Genomic DNA, 16,167 nt, shown 5'->3' on the forward strand with positions numbered 1-16,167 from the left:
CCAAACTTTTTACACAGGGGGCCAGTTCACTGTCCCTCAGACTGTTGGAGGGCCGCCACATACTGTGCTCCTCTCACTGACCACCAATGAAAGAGGTGCCCCTTCCTGAAGTGCGGCGGGGGTGGGGGGCAGATAAATGGCCTCAGGGGGCCGCATGCGGCCCGCGGGCTGTGGGAGGTACAACTTACCCTAATTTGCCCAAATATCCCCTGTGGTAGCCCTCTAAATAGAAATTCCCTACCAAATTGTGATAAGGTTCAGTTAAGTGCTTTAAGAAGGAAAGGTAGAGAAAGAGGCTAGAATAGAGGACACCGTTTTGGAAGAGTAAAGAGAACCAGGGTCAATGTCAAAGTTAGAGGGGCTATCTAACCAGTAGGAAGCATAAGAGGAGTCAGGGAGATGCCAAGAGGGAGAAGAGGATTGCTGAAAGCCGAAAAAAACAGGTGCCAAAGACAGATCTCATACACTGCTACTACTGCCACCCCTTAACTTGAAACTAGAGACGGCAGACTCAGTCAATTTATATTTACATATTGTAGGTTGAAATTAAATGGTTTATGATTCTGGACCTGAACTGCCGTTCTGATAACCAGAGCAAACTATTCATCTCAGTAGCAGCAGATAAGTGGGTTTCTCCTGCAGGTGAGATAGGAGGCCAATTCTGAATGACCAAACAGTTTGTGTAGAAAAAACTTAAAAATCTCCCTTTTCCATTTGTGGCTGTTGACAGCTGACATATAAGTCAACCAGGAAAGCTCACTTACACTTCCAAGTTGTGATCATTCTAGAAGCTTTGTGCAGAAGCCCTTCTCCATGGAGTGCGAAGAACTTTGGACCAAGTCTACATTCGGTCCCTACCCTGTTAGGGACTAGCCATGTGTTGACAGTTTCAGGCACAAGTCATCCTACTGCATTTTGTTAAATAATTGAATGAACAAATGCAGAGAAAAGTGATTTTTTTACAACATTATTTGGGTACTTTCATCATTGGAGGCTGTTCACTATTTTTAAAGTATTCTTGAAAGATGGCATTGTATATATTTTAAAGTTTTAAGAAAATCAAAGGGTTTTTCCTCCGTTTCAAATGCTTGTCAAGTACTGCACATACCTTAGCTTTAGCTTCTACCTGAGCTCCGTCTTGTACCAGATACCGCACGACTTCAGCTTGGCCAGAGCGAGCCGCCATGTGCAGTGCTGTTTCTCCTCTCTAGGGAACATAAGCCACAGTAAGTTAGCTGCAGCTCTGAAGAAGAGCGGCGTATTTTATTTGGCATAAAGCTTATGATAACCTTTTTTCAACAATCAAAAATAGTCCTAAGCACTTCCTTATTGAAAAGATAGGAAACCAAATGCAAAAGAATTTCACAGGAAGCTGGTCCATGAGGTAAAGACTTTGGCATAAGCCTAGGGGGTCTTGTCAATCACTGTGCCGGGGGTGCTGCTCAGTAACCTACAGCGTGGCCTCCCTGGGGCTGGAAAGGCAAGTCATCACAGGAGCCAAGCAGGCGGGTGAGTGAGGGCAGCAGGGCTGGTGTGGCATGCTCCAGAGAGCCCACGCCTGTGCTGAAGGGGGCAGCCCACACCCCCCGCTGCCCCTGCATCTGTAGCTCCCTGCTGTCACTGTGCAGGATGCCAGCCTTACCGAGCCACATCTTGCTACTTTTCAAAACAAGTGGCAGCCTGGATATTTGTATGAATTTTCTAATTCTTAAATATTGACCATAAATTCAGAATTAAAAACAAAATACTACATGGGCAACATAAACACAGCCGAGGGCCGGATTTGGCTTGTCAACAGCTGGTTTGCATTTCCTGTTTTATCTGAACAGAGCAGTATCTTCATCTTTGGGCATTTTCCCAGTGGGTCATTTTCTTTGCCTGGGACCACCCTCCCCCTACTTTTTCACCAAAGAGATTTTAATTCAGATTACTTCTTTACTTGATTAAAAATGAAAATGATATTAGAAACAGATACACTGAAACATAAATAAGAAAAATTCTATTTTCTCACACAAGTGAGCATCACTTGTAAACTGCCTTTATAAACTGAGCTTTGCTTTATAGGCCACCTACTTCCATGCAAGGACACATGAAGACAGATTTCACAGGAAGCTGGTGGATTGTGTTTACTGGAAAGGTGTTGAGGATGTCATTTAGTGTATTTCTCAGCATTCTCTTTATGAATGAAAACATTCTCTGCAATTAGTACCATGAAAGACTATATTTCATCTGAGAAGCTGGTCTGTTTCTACCTTATGGTTGTACTGCTTGGGTCAGCTGGAACATACAGTCTTACTGGGGAGCCTCACTCTCAGGGTGAGGGTGCAGGACCTCCTAGCTCGCCCCTTTTGTGCCAGGATGGTCCTTGTTTTATGGTTACTTCTTTAAGGCTCATGAGTCCCACAAGTGTTATTATGCTCGTGGTCTGTTTGGCTAATATTATGATGTCAAATTTGAAATTCTGTAAAATAACGTCAAATGCCATATGCAGATGATGGGTGGTAAGTTACTACTCTGATAGCTACTCTGAAGGGAGCCTCATGGTTCCTACAGAGCAATGCTTAGTGTGGGAAAAGAATACCACCAGGTAGTCTATGAACACAGTATTCCATGGGCTTGCTATAACATGGTGAAGCACATTAAAGAGAGACTACTTTAAAGTTCGCTGAAATCACTTCTTCCTTTTTTTTTGAGACAGAACTTGCTCTGTTGTCCAGGCTAGAGTACAATGGCGTGATCTTGGCTCACTGTAATCTCTGCCTCCCAGGTTCAAGTGATTGTCATGCCTCCGCCTTTTGAGTAGCTGGAATTACACGCATGCATCACCACACCCAGCTAATTCTTTTTTGTATTTTTAGTAGAGATGGGTTTCACTATGTTGACCAGGCTGGTCTTGAACTCCTGACCTCAAGTGATCTGCCCACCTAAGCCTCCCCAAGTGCTGGGATTACAGGTGTGAGCCATTGCACCCTGCCAGAATCACTACTTTGTATAAATAACGATAGTGTCTAAACCACTTCTCCAACATGCAACACTTTTTAATGCTTCTGTTATAGAAAAATCCCCCACACTTTATTTTTTAAAACATAATATCCTGTAGTAGTGCACCTGTAAAGTTAATGAACGCAGTCCATAGTCCTAACAATATCTGGCCAACTAGAGACTAAGAGTATCTTGCCTTTGAAGTAAAGGAAACCAAATGTATTCTTGAATTTTCTTCTTTTAAGTAGTCATATTAATTAATTATAACAACAATAAGGCCGGGCATGGTGGCTCATGCCTACAAGCCCAACAATTTAGGAGGCCAAGGTAGGAGGATTGCTTTAAGACAGGAATTCAAGACCAGCCTGGGCAACATAGCAAGGCCCTGTCACTACAAAACATTTAAAAATTAGCAGGGCATGGTGGCACACTCCTGCAGTCCCAGATATCTGAGAGGCTGAGGTGGGAGGATCACTAGAGTCCAGGATTCAAGGCTTCAATGAGCTATAAGTGCACCACTGTATTCCAGTCTGGGAGACAGAATGATACTCCAACTCTTAAAAAAATAAAAAAGTAGATAAAAACCACCTTTGGCAGTTCATTAAATAAAATGGATCTCCTTTGTTTGAAGAATACTTACCACATTGGTGGTGTTTGGTGAGGCTCCATGATGCATTAGTTGTGATACAATATTTACATGCCCCATGAAGGCAGCAACATGGATTGGGGTAAGGCCCGACTAAAGGGAAAAGAAGAAAATGGTTTGTTGGCTTAGCATAAAAAAGGTTTGTTTGTAAGCCTGTCATCCATCCATCCATCCATCCATCCATCCATCCATCTATCCATCCGTCCGTCCGTCCGTCCGTCCATTCATCCATCCATCCATCCAAACCAATTTAATGATTAGATTAGAAGACACCAGGACATTCACCATTATGTCACAGATTCTATATGGTAAATATATCAACACATAATCACAATTTTCCTAAATGATTTCTGTCACTGTGAAAGACTTACATCATACCTATTAAAAAAGAAAAAGAATTTATTTCATACTTTCAATGTAGATCTTTGAAAAAAATGGATAAATAATTTGAAGGTTTTTATTAGGTACTAAAAAACCTTCCTTATCCATATAAGTATGTGTGTATGTATAGGGAGGACAGTGGTGATTTCACACATATTAGCAAAAAGTCGACTTTTAAATTTCAGGTCCTATTCTGGGCTTTAAAGTGGATACCCATGCCCTCAGAACTGATTATGTCACACATAAAAGAGCAGGGTACCTAACGCAAAGCTGTTTCTTTAACAGAAGAACAAATCAGGATTAATAGTTTCAAACATTTAATTTTTTAACTTTATGGATATTACAAATTAAGGCAATATAATTAAAGTGAACATTACAATGGTCACTAGATTAGACTGGAATTGCTTCAGATCCTATGTACACATACATAACATACATATATATATATACACACACACATACACAGACTCCAGAACACTTCAGCATAAAGCAGAATTTATTGATTACAGGGTATTTTCATATTGAATATGCCCATGATTGTGAGATTTAAATAGAGTGAATAAGTAAAAACGATAAAAGTTTCAAGTCATTAATCTTTTTAAAGAGTATCATTTACTTGTGCTTTTTATGTGAAATGATTCCATTTAAAAATTTTCAGTTTAATTTAGCTTACAACAAGTACATCATAACTTGATACAACTTTTTTTAGTATATCTAGAAAAAGCTAACCTGTTTTTTAAAAAGACACAGAAGGGGATAATTAATCTCAGCAGAAATTTGAGGAATGTCAAAAATATATGAAAGGAATGCTATAAAATCAAAGTGAATTAAAAGACAGAAAAGGAATAATTCTGGCTGCCTAGACTTCAAATTGTGAGAAGACAGAGGGCAATTCGGAAAATGAGAAGTTTGTTACAGTCTTGGAACATTTTTCCATCAGTAGGAGGAGTAGTTATAACTCGTGCAGGGCAAAAACTTCGTCTGAACTGCCTTTTAAAGCTCTTAGGGAGCAGAGAGCTAGATTACTGGTTGACATCTCTGGACATTTACTAAAACATCAGCCAAGAATTTACTTTTATTTCAGAGCCTATCCTGATCCCTAAAAGGGTTCCTATGCACTTAAAGTAAACTTTCTATTTTATACTTAAAAATAACAGGTTGCCTAATACGAAGCCATAAGTCTGACAATATGGCAAATCAATATTCATATTGTCAACATTTAATATTTTAGAAATTTTAAGTGTTACAAATCTAGACAAATATTCCATTTGCAGGCAAGAAACTGAGGCCAAGCAACAATCACTAGACAACACTTTAATTTTTATGTTTGCTTCAAATCCTATAGTTAAGCATCAGGCATTCAACAAAACTTTACTGAATGATCTACTATGTATGAGCTAGGCACTGTGGACATATGAAGACCGGTCAGACTCGGCCCTGCCTCCAACGAGTCTTCAGCCTCTGGGGGTTGTGGGGTTGCAGCTGAGTCATAAGTCAGATAGCTGGATAAGGGCTTTGATGGAAATATGCACAGGATGTGGGAATGGTTCCTAGAAGGAACATGTAGTCCAGGCTGGTGAGTGAGGGGCGGTTTTCTGAAGAAGATGACCCAGATTTCGTTCTAAAGGATGTGCAGGATTAGCCTGGCCAAGGGGGTGTGACACACAGAGGTATAGACATACAGTGGTGGACGAAAGAGTGTCTAGCCGACTGAAGTGGCAAGGGTTAGAATTAGAATGAACAGAGACCAGAGTGCTAGGAGGCAGGGAGGTGGAGGTTGAGGGTCTGGGACAAGTCTGAAAGGGTAGGTGTTGGGCTTGGTTTGCTTTGTAGAAGGTGCAGCCCTGATTTTAATGGATCATTTCTCTGAATTTTGAGTTGGTTCCTATGAGAGAAACTTAGTTCTAATCCTTTACTAACCTCAGCAGCTGTTTAATTTTGAGTTTGGAGACAGAGTAATCCTTACTAGACAAAAGCACCAAGGTCGTCTTGTGCAGGGTTATTCAACCTCAGTACATACGACATTTTGAATCAGTTAATTTTCGTTGCGGGAGACTGTCCTGTATACTATAAACTGTTTAGCGTTGACTCACTAGATACTAGTAGTACTATCCAGTTGTGACAACCTAAAGTACCTCCAGACATGACCAAATGCCCCTGGGGGGACAAAACTGAACCCATCAGAGAAGCAGCACTATCTAGGATTTTATATAAATTATGCTTTCTGTGATGGTGCTGTTCCCCCTAAGCGAGCGTTTTCCTGACACGGTGATACATTTGCATCCAACTCACCCACCAACATGCTTGGTCTGCTTCTCCTAGGGACTGGCGGCCCTTTTGCTGAAGAGTTCAGAATGCAGTCTATGATCATGATATACAAACAAACTAGCTGGTCCCTGGAGACAGCCCTGGGGCTCTGGCTGCTAAGGCTGTACTATTGATTGGTATCTCAGGACTCCAGAAATCTTAACTTTTCTCACCTCGGTTACAGCTTGGATGGATGCACCGTGTTTCAGAAGGAGTTCCATTACTTTAATTCGATTCTTCTTGCAGGCAATATGAAGAGGGGTAAAGCCATTCTGCAAGGAATGAATACACATACCTGCTTGATTACATTCCATCAAAATCCAGTTTCATTATGTTCATTAAAAGAGTTTTGCTAAAATGATGTGTGGTACGTTGAAATGAACAGAAAATACCAGGGTTAAGCAGCGTGTAGATTCTACTCTGGAAGTAGAGGTAGTCTAGCTTCCCTAGGAACCCAAGGTGCCCTGGTAATTGTGAACAGGAAGTGAATTTTCATTACAGTCTCCCGGTTAGCTGAGGTAAAAATAATCATGTCTTTTGTTATTTTATTTTGGAATTCACTCTTCCAAACAATATGTCCCAGGCTGGGTGTGGTGGCTCACACCTATAGTCTCAGCACTTTGGGAGGCCGAGGTGGGTGGATCACCTGAGGTCAGGAGTTTGAGACCAGCCTGGCTAACATAGTAAAACCCTGTCTCTACTAAAAATACAAACATTAGCCAGGTGTGGTGGCAGGCACCTGTAATCCCAGCTACTCAGGAGGCTAAGGCAGGAGGATTGCTTGAACCTGGGAGGCGGAGGGGTTGCAGTGAGATGAGATCATGCCATTGCCCTCCAGCCTGGGCAGCAAGAGTGAAATGCCATCTCAAAAAAAAAAAAAAAAAAAGGCCAGGCGCAGTAGCTCACACCTGGCACCCCAGTACTTGGGGAGGCCGAGGCATGTGGATCATGACATCAGGAGATTGAGACTATCCTGGCCAACATGGCGAAACCCCATCTCTACTAAAAACACAAAACTTAGCTGGGTGTGGTGGTACATGCCTGTAGTCCCAGCTACTTGGGTGGCTGAGGCAAGAGAATCGCTTGAACCCAGGAGGCTGACGGTGCAGTGAGCTGAGACAGCGCCACTGCGCTCCAGCCTGCTGACAGAGTGAGACTCTGTCTAAAATAATAATAATAATAATAACAATATGTCCTTCCTCTACCTCATTTCAAATACAGACTGAAGACATCTGGGCAGGAACATCTGTCCTCACAGCTCAGCTTCAGCACAGTTTATTCTGTACTCTTTGCTGTGTTTCAGGACAACTAAAAGACCAGCTCTAAAATGTTTTCATTTCTCCTCCAGCTTTATGCTTCAAGTAGGTGTTTACTCCAGGATGCAGAAATGTAAATATTCCATTATTTGAATCATTTGGTTTACTATTTAATACAAGAATCTGCTTTTTAAAAATGACACCCCAAGTTGTCCTGCCTGATGATTGAGAATGTGGCACGTATTTCAGCTGCGAGTGGAGAACTATAAAATACCAGAGTGCACCATAAAAGCTTCGGTTAAAGTCACCGCAGGTGCTTTCACCAAGGCTTCTCAGACCATCTGGCCACAGTCCATCCCAGGATGACTGGCTACAACCTCCATATGTTGTGAAATCTTCGGAGTCAGAGGAAAATGAGAGCGGGAGCCCACACCCTGTTTTAGGACTTATTTTTTCTTGTATGGAAAAATGAGTCATGATTGCTAATTTCCTTTCCTCTCTTCTCAGAATTCAGACACATTTGATAGACTGGGTGGGTCAACAGATCTTGAAATGCTGCTCTGGTAAAAGGTTTTAGAATTACAGTGGCAAGGAGCTGTCTGGGGTCGGAAGAGTTTCTCTTTTGTCATGCTTTCCCGCCCACTCCGAATGTTAGAGCCCCCAGAGTACAAGAGGTGGTATGGCTCTATCGAGACAGGATGACCGCACCCTTTGGAAAGGGGCAAAAACCCTTCCTAAAGAGTCAATTGGATGACAACCTCTACCTCAAAATTGCTAGTAATCCCACGTTTTCCCTAAAATTGGATGACTTATTTTTTCCTAAACATGGGTACTTATTCTGAAATAGACAGCTTACTAAGTTGGAACCATTTATTTTTGCAAAGACAACAAGCACCATCTTGCTGAGAAAACCAAAGTATAGCATAGCTAAAGGTGAAAAGAATAAATTATCTTAAAGTTAAGCCTCTAAACCGGACCAAAATTCTGACTGGCAAAAGGAAACAGAAGATTATAGGCAATATTTCATTAACTTACAAGATTAAGATAATATAAAATTTTAGTCCACAAATTCCCAGACCTCTTATATTTAAAATAGTTTTTTGATAACTTTGCCTCATTTTCAGATTTCAGAATAAACTTTTAATTCACAGAATAAGTTTGTCTACAATAAGATGACGTTGGCCACCTTAGTCTTTTTATAATTGTGGAGTCTTTGAGTTCATAAGGGAAACACTTATGTGACCATAAAAACATGAACAGTTTGGCTCCATCAGCCTTTCTCATGTCAGAAATAGAAAATTTTGTAGATTTTCCTGAAGGGTATTTGAAAAAATTGACAAGAAGTACGCTGTAACTAGCACCTTCCATTTTAACCTCCTCAAAGCAATCCTTGCACGTGCAGAGGCAGCGCGTTGTGAACAGGACCACTGAGCTTGGCCGCGCTGGCGAGCCACTCACCAAGGCTTTGGCATTGGGGTTAGCTTTCTTATCCAAGAGAACCTTGGCGACCTTGTAATGGCCACAGTGGGCAGCCACGTGTAGGGCAGTCAGGTAGTCATTGGTGACATCATCCACGGGAACATTATGCTGGAGGAGAAGCTGGACGCAGTTTAAATGATCCCCTTGTGTGGCCATGTGCAATGGAGACAATCCATTCTGGAACACATAAAGAAATCAACGTTCATTCTTTTTCTTTTAAACGGAAATGCTCGGAACACGAAATACAATGCAAATATAAACAGATAAAAACTTCAGTTCTTCGCATAAAAATATCCTCTATTTTTAAAAGCTTTTGACAGCTATTTGAAATACAGCTATTTTAAAAACTGGTCCTCCCACTGCTTATGTCAGTCAATAACAAATTGTTAAGGATAATGTCCTTTCCTAATAGTAGTGTGAATTGCAGCACACGTCATGACTTAGATGAATAGGAATTTTACTTTCATTTTTATTTATTGTTTGACATGGAGTTTTGCTCTTTTGCCCAGGGTGGAGTATAATGGCATGACCTCGGCTCACTGAAACCTCTGCCTCCCAGATTTAAGTGATTCTTCTGCCTCAGCCTCCCCAATAGCTGGGATTCTCCTGTCTCAGCCTCCTGAGTGGCAGGCATGCACCACCACACCCTGCTAATTTTGTATTTTTAGTAGAGATGGGTTTCTCCATGTTGGTCAGGCTGGTCTCGAATTCTTGACCTCAGGTGATCCGCCTGCCTCTGCTCCCAAAATGCTGGGATTAAAGGTGTGAGACACCGTGACCGGCCAACTTTTCTTTTTATTTTAAATAGAGATGGGGTTTCACTCTGTTGCCCAGATGGTCTTAAACTCCTGGCCTGAAGCGATCCTCCTGCCTTGGCTTCCTAAATTACTGGGATTGTAGATATGAGCCACTGTAACTTGGCTGAAGAGGAATTCTTAATATTTAAGACTAAAAGAAAAAAATGAAGATTGGTATTCATTGGACTGGTATTAGTTTTGTCCTTACAAATTACCAATACCTGATACTGAAGACTCTATTGATTTGACTTTTTTAAAAAAGGTCTTAATGTAATACATTTCATCTCACATCAAAGAGGAAACCAAAACTTTTCCCTTTTCCATCAAACTGGTGCCCCCAGGTGTCTATGATGAGGAAAGGCAAGGCATTGACAAAACCATTAGCTAATGCTTGCTTTGTTAGTTTAAATCAACTGGGTTTAACAACACAGTTAATCATGTGTAGTAGGAAGGAGTTGAAAAATTCATTTAAAGAGCGGAGACAATAAATAAATAGGGTCAAAGGTAAATAAAACCTTAAAAATGTTTAGAATGACATTGACATTCAATATGTTTCCTAAAGAAAGCAAAACAAGATATGAAGATATCAATCCTTTCCTTTAACTATGATGGCAAAGTGAGGGAGCCTGGGAAATTCCCAGAGAATTCAATTATCGAGAGAAGCTCTACTAATTATTGTAATATAATTTAAAAATTTTTTGAGAAAAGTAATTTGGCAGCAAATTCAGTTTCTAAAACAGTTGTCGTCAATGAATTTTGATAATAATGACCTGTCCAATATGCTCCACGGAACCAGAGGTTTCTGAATTCTCTAAGCCAAGTTATTTGCTTTGAATTTATCAATGAATGGCATAAAGAAGGAGTTCAAGATAATAAAAAGTAATATAAGCTCCTTGTTAATCATTCTCATGGCATTCATTATTCACTCACTGACATATATTTCAACTATTTGCGTTCCTCGAAGGCAAGAGGTACGTGGTAATTTCTCCATTGCCCAGAAAAGAGCTTTGCATATACAGAAAGAGCTCATCAATATCTAGGTCAATGTAAAGGTCTTGTACACTGTCAGTCCATCAGTATATTTCTGCCTAAAAAATTTCCCTCAAATATTTTAAACCACAGAAATTAAGGTGCAGGAAAAGGTAGGAACATTTCCCATTTGAGATACTGCTACCCACGAGCATATGGACTGCTTTATTCCTGCCCAGACATTCTTTTGCTTTATTTTATTTTATTTTATTTTTTTGAGACAGAGTCTCACTCTGTCACCCAGGCTAGAGTGCAATGGCATGATCTCAGCTCACTGCAACCTCCACCTCCCAGATTCAAGCAATTCTCACATCTTGGCCTCCCAAGTGGCTAGGACTACAGGCGCATGCCACCATATACCTGACTAATTTTTGTATTTTTAGTAGAGATGAGGTTTCACTATGTTTGCTTGCCAGGCTGGTCTTGAACTCCCGAATGATCCACCCGCCTCGGCCTCCCAAAGTGCTGGGATTACAGGCGTGAGCCACTGTGCCCAGCGCCTGCTTTATGTTTTGATACAGTCTTAGAGGAAAACATGAAGTAAACAAGCAAACAAAAAAATCCACAAAATCTGAGAGAACAAGTAATAGTGGAGAGTAGTAATGGGAGGCAGTGTCAATAAAAAAAAATTCTCTAGCAATGCAAAAACACAATGATTGTATGGATGGGAAACTTAAAGATTAGTGGAGAAGGGTAAGAAAACAGTAAAGATCAACTGCCCTATGGAAAGAGGTGGTATTACATATGGTGCCTGAAAATATGGCTCCAATGTGATGGGCTTTCTTAGCTCAGTAAGATGAAATTTCTTTCTTTCTTTCTTTTTTTTTTTTTTGAGACGGAGTCTTGCTCTGTCACCAGGCTGGAGTGCAGTGGTGCAACCTCGGCTCACTGCAACCTCCGCCTTCTAGGTTCAAGCGATTCTTCCACCTCAGCCTCCCAAGTAGCTGAGAACACAGATGCACACCACCACGTCCAGCTAATTTTTTTTGTATTTTTAGTAGAGATGGGGTTTCACTGTATTGGCCAGGATGGTCTTGATCTCTTGACCTCATGATCCACTCGCCTCGGCCTCCCAAAGTGCTGGGATTACAAGCGTGAGCCACCATGCCCAGCTGATGAAATCCTTTACAAACTGGTCAGATGGCCTTAAGGCTCGGAATGTACTCATTCACTTAATAGTCATTCAACAAATATTTACTGAAGCCCTACTGTGTGCTGGGCACTAAATTAGGTGCTTGTGGATTTTGCACTGAACAAGGAAAAATTCTTGTTTCATTCTGTTGAAGAGAACCAGACAGCAAGCAAGTAAACAAGCAGATAATTTCAAGATGGTGTTAAAAGCTCTAAAGGAAGTAAAATATGGCCAGATGGCACTGGCAGGGGGTGGTGAAGATGGGAGGGGTAAATTGTGAGAAAACGCCTGTCTAGGAGGAAGACATTTGAGTTGAAGAATGTAAGGGGACCACAGAGATCTGGAAGAAGCTGAGGGAACACAAACCAAGCAAACAGGAAATGAGAACAAACGTGTAGTCAAGGAAGTAAAAGAAGGCTGGTCAGCTGGAAGATGGTGAGGAGGGAGCAAAACCGGAGGAGATGAGGAAGAAAGGTGGTCAGAATCTGTTAAGGAGGCTATCCTCAGTGCAGAGGAGACTTCTGACCAAACATGGCAGATGTAATAGCTATATTTATCCTTCCTCTCCCACAACTCCACCAAAAAGCAGTAATGGAATTTAAAGCGTAAAATCCAGAAGGGCACACATGTGCTGTGTCCTTTTCCATTCCCACATACACAATGGGGAAGGAATAAAAAACAGACGAGGGTTGTCTCCATACTTTGGAATATGAAAAGAGGTAATTCGAGGGGGCAGGCGAAAAAAAAAAAAAAAAGAAAAAGAAAAAGAAAAAAAAAAAAGAGGTAATTCATCCAGCTGAAGAGAGAGGCTGAAACCCAAGTGTCTGTGAAGCCGTATAATTAGTGCTGTGCTGACAAATGTTTAACATCCAACTGCTGGAAAAGGAAAAGCCCCAGTGTGTGACACGAGCCAGTTTCCGTGCCGTAAATACCCCCACAATAAGCAATTTCAAGCCGTCCATATGATGTTACTGAATGTGGAATTGGGAGATGAACACAACCAGCTCATGAGCCGATACGACCAGGCTCCAGCACACCGCTGGGAATAAAAAGACAAGCCGATTTGCCTCTCAAATCCCAAAAAGGTAGAGGATGTGGAAACGCAGTACCTCAGAAGATAAGGTGAGACTTGGGGCTGCAAGTAAGATTCCTTCAAAGACTCTGTATGGAGCCCTCAGGTCTCCAGACCCTTCCCAACTCCGCACAGTCAGATAACTGCCTCCTCCTAGCCTGAAGAACACCAGAGTTTAGTGTCTGCAGAAGGTGAACAAGAGGGACTCAGATTCAAGGGCCCAGGCAGAACAGAGTGCAGTGATGAGGATCTGGGCCGAGAAAAAGTGGTCACAGAAAAAGGAAGGAGAATGGAGGTGTTAAGGATGTGGTCTCTGGAGTCAGACTGTACAGGTTCAAATCTTTGTTCTGCACTAACTGAGATTTTGAGAAAGCTACTCTCTGTCTTTGGGTTTCAGTTTCCTTCTCTATGAAAAGGGAATAACAGCAATAACAGTATGTCATAGAGCAATTGTGAGGATTAAATGAGTTAATACATGTAAAGAACAAAGAGCCTGATAAGCAGTAATCACTATGTAAATATTAGTTATCATTATTATGATTAAAATATGCATAAAGCCCAAAACTGGCAGCTTCTTTCCCCTACTCAGAAAGTATTCACACAGGTGTGCACTGCAAAGATTGGTAGATATGTTTCTCAAAAAAACTGTACCCCCTCAAGGTAAAAGGAATCCTGACATTAAAGAGCCCCTCTTAACCACTGCCATCTGAGCAGCACTGCCTACATTCTTTAGAGCTTCCATTCACATGTTTGTGCCTGACACAGTTAGGTACAGCCATTGTCGAAATCCTTCAATATAAAAGATAGAGGCAAAGCAAAAAAAAAAAAAAAAAGGGGGGGTGTGAGGAAAGAAATCTGAGGAATTAGGGACATTTGGGAAACAGAAAAACTAAAAGAAAAGTTATCTCAACTGCTCTCAAAAAGGTAACAGAAAATATTGTACTCATTAAACAAGAATAGGATACTTTAAGAAAAGAAGCCATCAGAGAACAAGAAAATGTTCTTGAAAATTAAAAGGTTGGACAAAAAAAAAAATCCAGAAGATTTCTCAGAAAAAAATCTAAAGCAATGAGATGAATAGGAGAAAAAAGATAAGCAACTCTCTGATTTTTAACATTGGTCCTTATAGCTTTGGGAAAAAGAAAATCAATTTGAAAGACAACAATGGGGATTAAGGGGAGGGTTTTCAAGCAGGAGCTGACATGATTTGGTTGACAGTTTATATGGCCACTCTGACTGCAAAGTGGGAACTGAATTGTAAAGGAGCAAGAAGAGAAATGGGGGATCAATAGCAGGTTACCACAGTGGTTCAGTGAGAGACGACAATGTGGCTTAGAAGACAGCAGTGGAGGGGGAGATAAAATAGATATGGGATATGCAAAGGGAAAAGAACAACTAGAATCATCAAGATGAGAAACACTCAAAAGGCCAAGTGTCATCATATATAATGAAAACATCATGGCTGCTTAATTCTGTTAGATAACACCCTCCACACACAGCTCACCAATCTAAACGCTCCGTTTTAAATGGGTGATGGAATTGTCCAGACCATTTCACCCTTTCCCGTCTTCCTAATATTGTTGAGGAAACACTGATCAGAGTGCAAACAGAAATAATATGTGCTCTTGTTGCTTGGATAATGTTTAGAGATTAAAAGTCTTAACAAAGCTTCACATCATTTCTAAAATATCACTGGTTTAATTAATAAAAATAGTAGTGACAATGAGGTGGTTTATATGTCTCAAAATTTATTTGCAAATATTCCTTTTTTCAAATGATGTCAAATAAACAGGGCTTTACTACTAAAAAAAGAAGTCTAAAAGACAGTCAACAATTTTTTTTTTTTTCAGGCAATCATCATGTGTTCCTTACTGATATGTCAACACTCCCAAAAGCCCAATCAAGGTGCAATCTTGCCAAAGTTTCCAGTCTTCATCAGCTAAGTGATATCCTTGACCTCCTTAATAGTCTGTAAATGCTCAAGAAATAAGCCGAGGGGTTAGAGAAAGATAGCCAGCACCATACTTTAGAGAGTGTAGAACTTTTAGTGTTTCTTAACGTGACAAGCAATTATTCCTGTGCTATGAAAATGTCACTGAGTAAAATCAAGCAGTAAGCATTCCTGAAACAAAACAATCCCTCCCCCATCGCCAACACACACACACACACACACACACACACACACACACACACGACTTTGTGGTATAGCACATTGCACATAAAATCTTAACAAACCCAAACTTATTTTGAGGTTCTCTAAAAACTTGGTGAACATAGCTACTCTGATTGTGACATTGAAAATGTCATTTTCTATGTGATTCAAAAAGCTTCATCATATAACCACCAAAATAAATACAGTCCAGAAACCTGAAATGAAGTTACCTTAGTTTTTGAAAGAATGGGGGCAGCTCGATCAAGCAACATTTCTACCACCTGCTCATGGCCACTCCTTGCTCCACAGTGCAGTGGTGTCAGACCATCCTGTTGAACAAAGGAAACACTGCCAATTAAATTTGACAATAAATTCTCTAAGTGCAGTGTACTTCTTCAAGATCCAGCATGGCACCCGACATGCTGTAGGCAAGAGGGCTTCAAACATTTGCTCGTTTATTTCATAAAATGCTTTCTTATTTTTAAGTTGAAAACTACATTTTTCTATAAGTAGCTGTAAAATATGTAATTTCCCACATTAGTATATTAACATTTAAATATGTAACTTTCCCCTACTCTTTTGAATAGCCAATAAAATCTAAGTACTCCAAGTAATTTGATGCTCACCATTAAAAAAACACAAGAATAAACTTTTTTTGTTTGTTTGTTTTTGTTTTTGAGACGGAGTTTCGCTCTTTGTTACCCAGGCTGGAGTGCAATGGCGCAATCTCGGCTCACCACAACCTCCGCCTCCTGGGTTCAGCCAATTTTCCTGCCTCAGCCTCCCAAGTAGCTGGGATTACAGTCACATGTCACCATGCCCAGCAAATTTTTTGTATTTTTAGTAGAGACCGGGTTTCACCATGTTGACCAGTATGGTCTCGATGTCTTGACCTCGTGATCCACCCGCCTCAGCCTCCCAAAGTGCTGGGATT

General features: G+C 40.8%; 1 protein-coding gene across 5 annotated transcripts in view; it reads right to left on the bottom strand.

The window, feature by feature from the left end:
* ANK3 (ankyrin 3) overlaps positions 1-16,167 on the bottom strand; it is a 698,348-nt gene that overhangs the window by 174,340 nt on the left and 507,841 nt on the right. For all 5 annotated transcript variants that reach the window (XM_074382261.1, XM_074382265.1, XM_074382263.1 and 2 more), the window contains 5 exons: positions 15,464-15,562; positions 9,031-9,228; positions 6,490-6,588; positions 3,623-3,721; positions 1,109-1,207 (listed from right to left, as the gene is read on the bottom strand). In XM_074382261.1, the coding sequence (XP_074238362.1) occupies positions 1,109-1,207; positions 3,623-3,721; positions 6,490-6,588; positions 9,031-9,228; positions 15,464-15,562 (594 nt within the window). The remainder of the gene's footprint in view (positions 1-1,108; positions 1,208-3,622; positions 3,722-6,489; positions 6,589-9,030; positions 9,229-15,463; positions 15,563-16,167) is intronic.

The sequence above is a fragment of the Saimiri boliviensis genome, chromosome 12 (assembly GCF_048565385.1).
Source record: "Saimiri boliviensis isolate mSaiBol1 chromosome 12, mSaiBol1.pri, whole genome shotgun sequence".
Classification (NCBI taxonomy): Eukaryota; Metazoa; Chordata; class Mammalia; order Primates; family Cebidae; genus Saimiri; species Saimiri boliviensis.